General features: G+C 37.1%; 1 protein-coding gene across 4 annotated transcripts in view; it reads right to left on the reverse strand.

Moving 5' to 3' along the window:
* The window catches only part of rin2b (Ras and Rab interactor 2b), a 31,098-nt gene that overhangs the window by 8,546 nt on the left and 9,017 nt on the right, over positions 1–13,535 (reverse strand). For 2 of the 4 annotated variants that reach the window (XM_084128975.1, XM_084128976.1), the window contains exons 5-12: positions 13,214–13,388; positions 11,109–11,220; positions 10,290–10,362; positions 9,490–9,581; positions 6,772–7,968; positions 3,211–3,519; positions 2,261–2,392; positions 375–538 (exon numbers count right to left, since the gene is read on the reverse strand). In XM_084128975.1, the coding sequence (XP_083985101.1) occupies positions 375–538; positions 2,261–2,392; positions 3,211–3,519; positions 6,772–7,968; positions 9,490–9,581; positions 10,290–10,362; positions 11,109–11,220; positions 13,214–13,388 (2,254 nt within the window). Of the gene's footprint in view, positions 1–374; positions 539–2,260; positions 2,393–3,210; positions 3,520–6,771; positions 7,969–9,489; positions 9,582–10,289; positions 10,363–11,099; positions 11,221–13,213; positions 13,389–13,535 lie in introns of all 4 variants that reach the window. The other 2 variants (XM_084128973.1, XM_084128974.1) reach the window with 1 other exon arrangement.

The raw sequence follows: 13,535 nt of genomic DNA on the forward strand, positions 1-13,535 counted from the left end.
CGTATTACGGAGCTGATTTCAACTGCCAGTGTGAAGGCGGCGTAACGGTGTATGTGATGACACCAGACAGCGATCGCGGAGCAGCGGGATGATTTAGAACGCCAACTTTTGATGAATTTAGGCGAAATCTGCACACTCAAACAGACAAAGTGTAGTAAAATAAAGACCTAAATGTGTATTTTGGACTTTTTTTCAGCACAAGTCTGAAAGAATACATGTTATTGAAGACAAATAACCCAAAATCTCAAAATTGACCAGTGAAAAAAAAAAACAATGTTTTTGCCTGCCGTGTCTCGCCTTAAATGCTTTCCATTAAATGCAGTCAGGAACTACGCAAACGCTGAGCACAAACTGTTCTGAGGTCAGGGTTTTACCTGGAAGTCGTCCACTGAGGGCAGGTTTCTCTGCAGTGTGCGACGCTGGTGCCACTGGTGGAGTGTGTCGCGTGCTGCAGAACTGAGGATCCGTGCAGCCTGTTCCTCCTGGAAGTTCTTGATCAGTGACATCGCTCCGTAAGCACTGGTGAGGTAATAACCTCCTGTACAGGATCAAGACAAAAGGAGAATCTTACTGTTTTAATACAGTGAACCTTCCAAAACCTAAATAAAAACTCGTTTGTCCAATACTATAAAGTATTTATTATTTTACTGTTCAGAAGTTTGGGGGTTGGTAAGATTTTTAATGTTTTTGAAATAAGCTCACAAGGCTACATTTATTTGATTAAAATACAGGAATTATTGTGAATTACTGTATATTAAGAAATATTGTATTTAAAACTGTATTTTACTGTATTATTTTACTTAAAACTATTTTATATTTTAATTTTTTTATGTAAATAACTCCTGCTGAATTTTCAGCATCATTACTCCAGTCTTCAGTGTCACATGATCCTTCAGAAATCATTCTAATATGCTGATTTGGTTCTCAAGAAACATTTCTGATTATCAATTTTGAAAACAGTTGTGTCGCTTAATATTATTGTAGAAACCGTGAAACATTTTTAGGATGCTTTGATGAATAAAGTGCAAAAGAACAGCAATTATAGTAAATAGAAATCTTTTTGATCAAATTAATGCATCCTTGCTCAACAGAAGCATTAAAGGGATAGTTCACCCAAAAATGAAAAAAAGGACCCCATTATTAACTCACCCTCAAGTCATCCTAGGTTTATATGACTTTCTTCTTTCAGACGAATACAATCGGAGTTATATATATATATATATTAAAAAAAATCCTGGCTCTTCCAAGCTTTATAATGGCAGTGAATGGAGGACGAGATTTTGAAGCCTAAAAAGTGCATCAATCCATCATAAATGAACTCCTCATGGCTTAATAAAGGCCTTCTGAAGCAAAGCGATGCGTTTGTGTAAGAAAAATAGACATATTTAAAACTTTAAAAAATAAAACAACTATATTACAAAGCCCATTACAAAGCTTGGAAGAGCCAGATATATATATCTCCGATTGTATTCATCTGAAAGAAGAAAGTCATATACACCTAGAATGGCTTGAGGGTGAGTAAATCATGGGGTAATTTTCATTTTTGGATGAACTATCCCTTTAATTTCTTTCAAATTAGGGTGAATTAGGGTTTGAAACAAGGGTGAACAACCACTATAATGAGGACAGATCCCATTGGATCATCAGGTTTGTGACCTGACTGTGTACATACAATATAATAAATCTTTTCAAAGAATGTCTGCCGCACTGAGCTCAGTGAGAACAGGAGAAACACACCCTTGGAGGAAATTACTCTGTTGAGAATAGAACTTAGGATGTTCGTCACACATGGAAAATGCTTCTGTTCTGAAACTCCTCCAACTCCACAATTATTAAAGGATTAGTTCACACAAAAATGAAAATTCTTTCATCTATTACTCACCCACATGTCGTTTCAAATCAACAAGACTTTAGTTCATCTTTGGAACACAAATGAAGATATTTCTACTGAAGAGACGTAATCGCTTTATATGATGAACAGATTTAATTTAAGCTTTTATTCACATATAAAAATTGATCAGCGAACATGTTAAATTTGGTCACGGATGCCCAAGCACGCTTGCAAAAGTCTTATGAGTTTGGAGCGACAGGAGAGTGAGTAAATGGTGACAGAATTTTCATTTTTGGATGAACTAACCCTTTAAATTCATTAATATTACAAAGGGTTCTGATTCACATTAAATATTGGACAGGAGAAACAATGTAAAATTACATTAATTTAAATAAATTATTACACAAATATAAGGACATGCTAACGCACCTTCTCCATGCAGTAATGGAGGATCTATCAGCTCCATCATATACAGGATCTCAGTGTCCAACTGTGGCATGTCACACTGGACCAGTACATATGTCAACATGGGCAGGAAATCATCCGCTCCAAACATCCTCACTGGCGCAGACAGAGGAAACATTTATCATTGACCTTTACACGAGCCATATTTTCACCTTTAAAATACTAATCTCATATGCTGCATCCCAATTCGTATACTATCCATCCTAAATAGTATTCAAAATTAGGATTTGGTGTTCGAAACAGTAGCATGTTGAAACGAGTATCCAAAAACTACCCGGATACTCTTTCACACTCTAACGGCTAATACTGCCCACATCCCAATATTGGTTTGATGAAGATTAGATAAGAACTACAAACATAAATAAAGTGTTAAAAAAAACTACAAACATGGCGGATGTGTGAAACCGAAGGTTAAGTAGAGAGGTTTAGATAAAGGGGTTTGATAGTCAGTATCTAATCTGCTGAAAAAACAATGTTATCCACATTATATTGCATCTTCAACAACGTTGTAAACTTTTATAAAGATACATTTGGTCATATATCTTTTAAATACATCATTCAAAAACACGAGGAGAGTTTTCCGCATAAAAGGCCCACGAATGACAGATCCAATACGGTAGGAAATTAAATTGAATGTGGAGGATGTTACCTGTGACAGGGCAGATTAAACGGTGACGGGATGCACATAACTAAGCGACAGAGCTGTGCTTTAAAGAAGCAATTATGATGAAGTAGTATCTTGCCTACTCTGCTGCTACACATTTAAAAGTCTGTACTTTTCCTTCACAAAAAGAGTACATCATTTTAAGGCATAGTATAAGTAGGTGAATTGGGACGCAGCAGTACACACCTAAAACACAAACACACATAAAGTCTTTAAATAAACCCTTGAGGCAAACTCCACCTGTACACACCTTCATGATCTTGCATGATACTGTAGATGAGTTTGCAGACTTTCAGCAGGACCGATATCTTCCTCTCAGGTGAGTACATGCTGCACATGGCTCGGAGTTTTCTGCGGATGCGGTGGATGGCGAGGGCGTCTGGTGGCCGGGCTCCGATCGCTCCCAGCTCGTGAGGGCGTTTGGTCTTGGCCAGGGTCAGATTCTCCTGCAGCCTCTGACACACTCCTCCGGCCACCTGGAACTCATGCAGCGCTGACTGCAAGCAGCCGTACAGAGGTTTCAGCACACACTTATGCATGGCCTTCTCCAACACCGGATCTGAGAAAGAGATGGACTTTCAGTTAACGCTTCAGAGAAACTTAACATCTTCATAGTGATAAAAAAGGAACAAAAAGACATGAATTATTAACTACTGAACTTTTTGTTTTAAAGGAATAGTTCACCCCCTAATGAAACGTCATAATTGACCTATTGTTCTGCACGTTCTAAAGGTTCAGATGTTCTGAAGCAGGGTTACAGGGTTAATTTTATCTTGAAGTACTAAAATAACTAAAACTGAAATAAAAATGAATAAGAACAATATAGACATAACTTAAAGCTACTAAATAAACAACAATAAAATTACAAACACTTTAAAATTAAAACAGAAAATATAATACTAAAAAAAGTTCTGAAAAATATTCTGAAGAACATACATTTCAGACTATTCCTCAAAGCCATCATATGACTTGGAATATAGCACATATTAAGTCAAATGGGCTACTTTTGTGATACTTTTTTTTAATGGTGCAGTTGTTTTTCATTCACTTACATTGTATAGAAAAGAGCAAAAGGGCAATCATACAGGTGTGGAACGACATGAGGGTGAGTAACTTTTTCTTCTTTCATATTTTTTGGGTCAGCTTTCTTTTAAACATCTACAGTGTGAATCATTGCATTTGTGGTGCATTTTTGTTAAACAGCCATAGTGCTTTCATTGAGTCCTGTCTCATATTAGCAATTGTGAAACAATTGTGTGCCAGAAACTCAATGATAGAACAGTTACCGTTTGATAATGAGAGATTTTAGCCACGAGTAGATCGAACCATTATGAAATTCTGACTGAAACACCTTTTAATTCAAACTGACACTTTTTTTTTTCAATGGTACAAATATCCAAATGGTATTCTGTTTTCCACAAGTAAAAAACTGACGCACACACACACACACACACACACACACACACACACACACACACACACACACACACACACACACACACACACACACACACACACACACACACACACACACACACACACACACACACACACACACACACACACACACACACACACACAGAGAGCGTACAGTGTCAGCTCAGTTCATGGAAAAGCTGACACAAACGTTACAAGATATATTAGGCCTAAGCTCTCAGGAATTCATTTAGGTCTTGCTGAAGGCTCTCTGAGACACAAAGGGCCAGTCAAATGAGGACAAAAGCAGGCCTCACATCAGTTGTCTCTACACTATAGAGTTATAAAACAAGCAATTACACACTATCATAACACTGTTACTGTAATAAAACTCTATAATAAAACACTGTACACAAGAGGTCTAAATATTAAAAGCACCTGTAGCTTACAGATTCACTATCATAATAAATGGCTGTATATAATGTTTTATGGAAAACGAACCAGAAATTCATCAACTTCCTGTGTTACACTGCTATGATGTTTGTCACTAAAACTTATCTTTATTGTGACATTAAAAGACACTGACTTTAAAAAACAAAAAATATAATATAATACGTATAAATATAATTTCTTTCTGTCTGAAACAATTGCACAATTTTAATTGTGCAGCATGTTCTGAATATCTAATTTCACTAATAAAAAGCACCATGGCTGTTGATGTACAATGTAATATCCTGATATTCTTTGATATATGATCTATCACTGTACTCTGGTATGGCCACAGTACTATTTTGTAACCTCAGATAAATATATTAAAAGATTCGTTTTAGACTTCTAGGTGGCATGGCCACAGGAAACATCAAACTGTACACAAAAAAGCAAACTGTACAAATCAAGGATCTTAAATTTAAGTTTTTTTTTGGTCTTTACATGCAATTTTTCTACCATGGTATCATCACCACATTGTTTTAAAGATATTAATTTAACAAAGTAAAATCTGACATTTAGAAAAAAAAAAAAAAAACATTAATAAGGTAAACAATACATTAGTTTATCTTTAAGTTATAAACAGCCAGACAACCTTTTACACTAATGTAACTTCTCCACCCAATGAAGAAGTGAAGAATTTATCCTTTGAATACATTTTTTACTTGTCTTTAGGTTTGATATGCAAGCATTACTTTTGGTATGATGAAGAAAAAAAATGCCTTCAAGCTGTTTATTGGTCCAAACCCACCAACCACAGGGCGGACCTATAAAAATGTCTTTCAACATTCTTAATACATTATGTGCTGTGAGACAGGATTATAGCATAATATGTCTTAGAATGAACTTAATTAAATCTTATTTCAAGATGCTCTTCTCTATGAATTGTGCTCCTTTTTTTTCAACTCAGTATTTCCACAGCAGTCTGGTCTAAACTGTCATTCTTTATACAAACCAGACTAGTTACAATCCCTTTGGCCTTGCACTTACTTCAAACAGTATTTTCAGAATTTCCATACATTTTACAATACAACTGCAGGGAAAAAAGATGACTTGAAAGGTATATTAGATATCAGAATGCAGGTATGGTGCTTGTATTTCACTGCTAAATTGCTCTTATTTTGAAATTATTAAATGTACCCATATTAAAAATATGAATCATAACATTTGACAATAAAACATCTCCCCATCCAAGCCAGAAAACATAATATGAACTATATCCTCCATTGACAGACTAAGATAAAAAGTTTAAAAAACTTATATTCTCCCTCACACTATCAAACACATTTTTCCTGCATTTGCTTCCTGAAGGAAGCATTACAAAAGCCGCTCTATACTGATAAGGGTAGATTGACATTCAAAACAAAACATGTTTCTGATGTCAGGTATAAAGCATAATCATAATCTAAAACACATCTTTTTGGACAATATACATATTTTTGACATGCATTACTTTAACAAGTCAAAGAAATCAGACCTTGAATTAAACTAAGAGTTTGAAAACTGCACAGACAAGGAAACAAAAAAGGCAAGCTGAGGATACATATCTAAAAGACAAGGTCAACACTTCAAAATGCCAAAACAAACATACTAGTAAAATATAGTAGATTAAACTCGTGGATAAAACTACAAGTGAGCCAGGGGTGTCCAATCCTGATCCTGGAGGACCACCTTTCAGCAGAGTTTAACTCTAAACCCTAATTAAACACTCTCAAACCAACAAAGGATTCCTAGAAACTTCCAGGAAGGTGTAGTGAAGTTAAACTCTGAAGGAAAGTGGCGTTTCAGAAGCAGGACTGGACACCTCTGAAGTAAAGCCATTTGTAGGTTGAAAGGTGCTTTTAAAATTGTTCTCTTTGTTTGAATGGTTTAACATGGCCCTAAAAGACTTAACCTGAAATCTTCTTACCAATCTGGTCCTCAGGTATGTAGGACTCTATGGGTGGGTTCATCTCTGAGCTCTGTATGAGGTAAGCCTTCATCTGGGTCATGAACTGCCGGAGCGTCTGCAGAAGATCCTGGCTGGATGAGTGACAGTTTTTGTTCTCCTGCACAAAGCTCAAATAATCCTGCACCAGGCAACCAAAGTAGGAACCTTTGTCTTGGGACAACTCAATGATCCGGAGCAAGATGCGCTTTTCAGGTGTAGCCAGAACATTGAGGACACCTCGGACCTTTCGGAATTGTCCCCTTAGTGCTCGTGAGATAACGAGCGATCTCGGATGAGCGCCCACTAGTTCAGCCGCCAGGAGTCTTTTTGTCTTGCGGGCGGAACGAAGGCGAAGATGCAGGTCCCTTTCAAGTCCCACACCATAGTCTTCCTCCTCTTCGTCATGCTCATCACTGCTGTCATCTGTGGAGAGGCCTTGGCCCACACTCTGGGATAGGCCCAAAGGAAGAGGATGCGGAGGACAATCCAGAGAGTCAGACGAGGAAGTGGACAAACCACTTGAGCTTCGCCCTTTCTCTTCTGGACCGGTCCATTGCTGCAGAATGGTGCTGCTGGTTGGGTTGAGAGGTGTATGCGTCCGGCTGGCTTGAGACAGGGCCCTAGAGATGGTCTCATCATCTAACGCAATGGTGCAGCGGTAGCTGTCTATGTCTGGCGGTTGAGAAGGTCGTGGTGGAGGTTGAGGTGCAGGTTTCTTAGAACTGGGGTGTTTGACGATCGATTTGGGTCCCTGACTCATTCTGGTAATGCCAGCACTCAAAGGCATAGTCCTCCGACCTGGGGGTAAAGCAGGGGTATGAACCAAAATGCGAGGCGGAGGTGGCCTTGGTGGAGGAGGGGGACGAGATTTTCCGTTTTGTGCTGTTGTGTCTTTTGCGATCACTGTTGCTACATTTCCAGTTAGATCTTGCTGTGTATTGAGGAAGACAGGGTTGATAAAAGACAAAGCACTGTTGGAGCCACTTCTTTCACCTTCGGGGGCATTCGGGCAGGTGTCAGTCAGAGGTAGTGGGACATTTAGATTGCCAGTTGGCGTACAGGTTTGATCCTCTGTCAGTAAGATGTCAGAGAAGTTGCTATGCAGAGAGATTGACCGTCTGTCCAGAACCAGGGAACTCTTTGGGACTTGTCTGCTGACAGAAGATTCCCAGAAAGCTGGAATAAAAAAGAGAGAATCTGATTAATGTTTAACAACTCATACGCACAATCTTTGAACAAACACAACCACAAAAGCAGCTAACACACCCACTCCAGCGTCCTACCATAGACCACCACACGTTGTCAGCAAACATGTGAGTTTGAGAGTGTGTGGCTATATCCAGTTACAGCCCGGTTGAAGCGTCTGTTCACTTCTCTCGTCCTCAGGCCCACTGAAGTTCTTGGAGAAATTTAGCGAGCTCAGTTGTGCAAGCTGATTCACAAATGCCATACAAACACACCCAACACAAAGCCGGCCAAAACTCAGTGAGTCATTTTTAACCAAACAGACAGGGGAGGTAGACTTAACAGAACACACCAAACCACTCCTCTTTCTCCTCCCCCATGCTTTCTCTCTCTCTCCCCACCCATTTCAGTTTGGTTTCTCATGTTGGTTTGCCGGGCCAGTTTTTATTAGGACAGGATAGTTTTGTCAGTCAGCATCTTTCAAACTATTACTAGATCAAACAATTGTTCTGCGGCAACTTTGGTGTACATTTCAAGGGTGTTGTGGATGGGTGCCAGGACATATTTATGTAGTTACTAAGGTAATCCAAGTGTTTTTGGCACATTTCTAACTTCTCAACCATGCGTTGTCTCTAGGGCAGAACGGATTTATCGCTGACAAGCAACAAAGGAAGTCACACACACACACACACACACACACACACACACACACACACACACACACACACACACACACACACACACACACACACACTCTTTCCCTCAGTAACCTCTATGCTTTAATTGGCTCACATGGTCTCACCCACTATCTGGATTCTGGAATGCCAGCTGACTAATAATAACATGGAACTGAATAGTAGGCCAGCATGTTCGCAGCTGTGGTGGAATGAGAAATCCACACACACAGTTACAAATGAGACAATCATGCCAGAGGTGCTGTCTTCTCAATGAACATTGCAATGTTTCTTTATTATCTCTATTTGACACTGGTCTGAACCTTTTAAGAACATACAAAAATATTACATTTCTAATTATTACTTGGACATGCAACATTGTCGAGTGTATTAAAAAACACACTCTGCTTTCCAGATGTGTCATGCTATGTATTTGTTTTGAACGGAGCACCAGTGGCAGTCCTGACTCACTTAGTGCCCTAGGGAGAGGCACGAGCAGAAAAAAAAAGTAAGCTGAGTTAGTATAGTGCTACTGTTTTTATTTAGTGTGCAAGGGTCACCGGGGTGTAATTTAAAACTAAATGAAGCAAAATTGCAGCTTAACTTGACAGCCTATAATAATCATGTGTTTAATGGTAGTAAAAGGGCAGCGTTGAATCCAAAGGTGCATGACTCCTGAATTTGACTTTAGACATTTGGACAATTTGACTGAATGGACTTTGGACATTTTCCCCTCTCACCTATTTTGAGAAACTTCACAATTATGTATATATATATATACAGAGTATATGATATTGATCGTAATTTTAAGAGGGTCAGACTAGGTAGGTCAGTATACCTGCCCCTTGCTGGGCCACCTCATGCAGTTCTGACAGGGTCTCAGCTGAGTGTATTTCCTCAGGAAGCTTCAGGGTAGATGGCAGAATGTCTCTAATATGAAACAAAGAGAGCCAGACAGACAAATAGTGCGTGAAATAGTGTAAAGAATGAAGAGTGGGAGAAAATACACACAACATAATTCACTCTTTTCCTACATTAATGGTGACAGGTCAAATTATTAATCTAAATTACATTCAGCTAATTTAATATTTCTACTCTTAAATGGCGGTAAAAATTGCTATTAATCAGAGAGAAGGCAGACTTTCAGTTTCTATGAGCGGTTTGAGAAAACAAACATAACGTGGAGAAGTGTTGCAATCTTCTGATTTATGGATGATTTGAAATAAATCATTTGTACTTAGAGACCTTTTTTACTATATCCTGTTGTTAATAAGGTGATGGATATCATTGGGTTTTATGAGCAGTGGGTTTATTACTGCACAATCATTCATTGTTTCTTTACTCATACTCATTGCTCTTATCATGCTCTAGCATTGCAATCATGGTAAAGACAGCAATGAACATTTCATCCATTCCAAATGTACGAAATCAAATTGTTCATAGTGGAATGTTTTTATATGTTACGAAGAAAATGTGAGTGGTCGAGTTACATGGCACAGTATAATGCTTTGGGTTAGGGTTTTGTTCAAATGTATGTATTAGCATTCAGTATGTATTAGCATTTGCAATTGTGATGCCTGCCTTAGCAATCTAATACCTGTCCATTTGAACAATTGTCAGTCATTGAAAAAGTGTTACCTGCTAATACAATAAAAGGCCACAAGATGAAAGAGGTCAGCAAAACTAATTCCTGAGCCCTCCAGAGAAAATGCTAGGAAAAAAGAACAATACAGAACAATTATATGTAATCTTCAAGCATTTCCACCATTTCATCCATCAAAACAGCACTGCAGTGTCCCTCGGGATTCTTCATTTGTTGGGAATTTACAGAAATTTTGGAAATTTCTGAACTGACTCTGAACTTGGCAGGTAAATTGTTCATAAGCCTCCAGCGCCTTTCAGACCACATTATTTTCCAAGGCACAGAGGATATTCACAGCGAGATTGTGCCCAGGCCAAAAACACTAGGGTGTGTCTGATATCTCAAATGCAGAATGTCTTGGAACCGCACTGCTGTAAATGCCTGAAATATTGCCAGGCTACTACTGTGACGTTTAGCATCAAATATGGTGCCTCTGTTTCAAAGCAAGCCAGTTGCAAACAGCCGCTCAGGTTATTACAACTGATTAACTACCTGTAAAACAAGAGGGAAATATGTCCCGTTCTTTCACAAAACAGAGATTTATTAAGTGATATATAAAATGTGTGTGCGGTCAATGGCGAGCAATCTTTGACCTCTCGTCTGTGTGCACGTGAAAGCAACAGCCCCCACAATATCAACAAACCATAAAAAAGACAGATACCCAATAAAAGACCATAAAATGAAAGAAGAAAACTCTACAAATCTTTCACAGCCAAACTGAACCGAAGGTGACACGGTACTCAGAAGTAAACATAAACAAATGTGAGCAGGGTGTCAACAAAAGTTAATGTTATGATATAAGAGACCTGACATACTGTACTGGCTCTCCTTTACAGGGATGTGAATCACAGAGGAGTCTGATGTACCATCCATGTGGAATGACAAGACCTTCTTTTGCAGGACAGATGACCTCCAGACCAAAAACACCTGAGGAGGAAGAAAGAACATTTTTTTTGAAGGAGGAGGATTTGCTTAAAAGGTTCTAATGCTGTGGTTTTTAATATTTTTTGAATAATATGGAGTATTGATATATTAAATTATTTAAACATGATTCATTTTTGAATTCCAAAAGTTTCATGAACTGTATGTTCTTCAATAAAAACAATAGTTATTGAGGGGGGAAAAAGGATTTCTGTTTACATCTTGAATTTATGTGTTAATTTAAATCAGATTATTTTAATGTATTAAATATTAGCGCTGTCAAATCGATTAATCATGATTAATCACATCTAAGTTTTTGTTTACATAACATATATGTGTATATATTATTATATTTATAAATATTATACATACAGTATGTCTGTGGGTATGTGTATGTGTGTGTGTGTACAGTACTTATACTGTATATGCAAACATAAACACATTTACACATTCATACATATATATACACTACTGGTCAAAAGTTTTAGATCGGTAAGATTTTTTATATTATATTTAATATTATGACAATTTAAAATGACTGTTTTCTATTTTAATATATTTTAAAATGTAATTTATTCCTCAGATGAAAGCTGAATTTTCAGCATAATTACTCCAGTCTTCAGTGTCACATGATCCTTCAGAAATCATTTTAATATGCTGCTGTTATGCTCAAAAAACATTCATTATTATTTTCAATGTTGAAAACATTTTTTTTTCAAAATTCTTTGATGAATAGAAAGTTCAAAAGATCAGCATTTATTTAAAATAGAATATTTTCTAACATTATAAATGTCTTTACTGTAACTTTTGATCAGTTTAACTCATCCTTGATGAATAAAAGTATTGATTTATTTTATTTCTTTCCCCCAAACTTTTGAAGGGAAGTGTTTAATGTTACAAAAGCTTTCCATTTCAGATAAATGCTGTTCTTTTGAACTTTCTATTCATCATAGCATCATGAAATAAAAATGTAAAAAACTGTTTTCAACATTGATAATAATCATACATGTTTGGTGTGCATCAAATCATCATATTAGAATGATTTCTGAAGGATCATGTGACACTGAAGACTGGAGTAATGATGCTGAAAATTCAGCTTTGATCACAGGAATAAATTACACTTTACTATATATTCACATAGAAAACAGCTGTTTTAAATTGTAATAATATTTCACAATATTACTGTTTTTGTTTGTATTTTTAATCAAATAAATGCAGCCTTGGTGAGCAGAAGAGATTTCTTTTAAAAACATAAAAAATCTTACCGATCTAAAACTTTTGACCGGTAGTGTATGTCTGTGTGTGTGTATAAATACACAGACACGCACGCACACACACATATATATAATATTTATAAATATATACACACACATATATTATGCAAACAAAAACTTTAATGTTAGATGCGATTAATCACGATTAATCGATTTGACAGCACTAATTACTATCAATAATGTGTTAATTTAAATACCTTTAAGTCATCCTGAGGCCCCCTATTGGGCCCCGGCCCCTTGATTAAGAACCACTTTACAAGTTATTTGCTCTTTAGTCTCTAATGAGTCTTAAAATGTATTCATCAAAAGTTTCTAGTTCATATTTTAACAGTAATTAAATAATGGAAAATCTGTAATCATTTATTCATCCTCATGTAATTGAGTTTGAATGAGATGAGAACTATTGTGGAGAGCAAAATGTTTAGTACATAATCATCTTTCCAAAACACAAAGCTATAATTATGGCTTCAGATTTAGAAAAGATGCATGAAACGTTTTACAATACTTTTGTCATTTCTGGAGCTGTATAAATCATCTATTTAAAAAAAAAAAAAGAGAAGGAAAACCGCAACGTTTTGTATTTCACAATAGTCAAATGTGTCTGAAACAGCCATGTGGCAAAATTAAATGATGACAGAATTAGAAATTCTGTGAACTATTTCTTAAAAAAAAAAAAAAAAAAACTGTCTGGTGTCTTTGCGTTTACCCTCTCTAACATGTTTTACCCCAGCTTGTTGCTGCTGTAGGATGCCAGTGGCCTCTTGCTGGTCGATGGAAAGCAGAAGCCAGATGGGGTGTGTGTGTATCAGTTTGTCCAACACACTCACACTTGTGCTTGTACCATGATCCCCATCAAACACAGGATACTGTAGACACACAGCGCTCATCTCTCCCTCTATCCTACAGAGAACAAAACAGGGGATGGGTGTAGTGGGTTGTCTTTGTTTTGATCGAGATATCTTTTTATGTCCTTTAATGGAAGAAAAGACTGACTATAGACTGGCGCCCTCTAATGGACAATGTAAAACATATAGAGGTTCTTTGGAA

Source organism: Abramis brama, assembly GCF_963993115.1.
Source record: "Abramis brama genome assembly, chromosome: 11".
Classification (NCBI taxonomy): Eukaryota; Metazoa; Chordata; class Actinopteri; order Cypriniformes; family Leuciscidae; genus Abramis; species Abramis brama.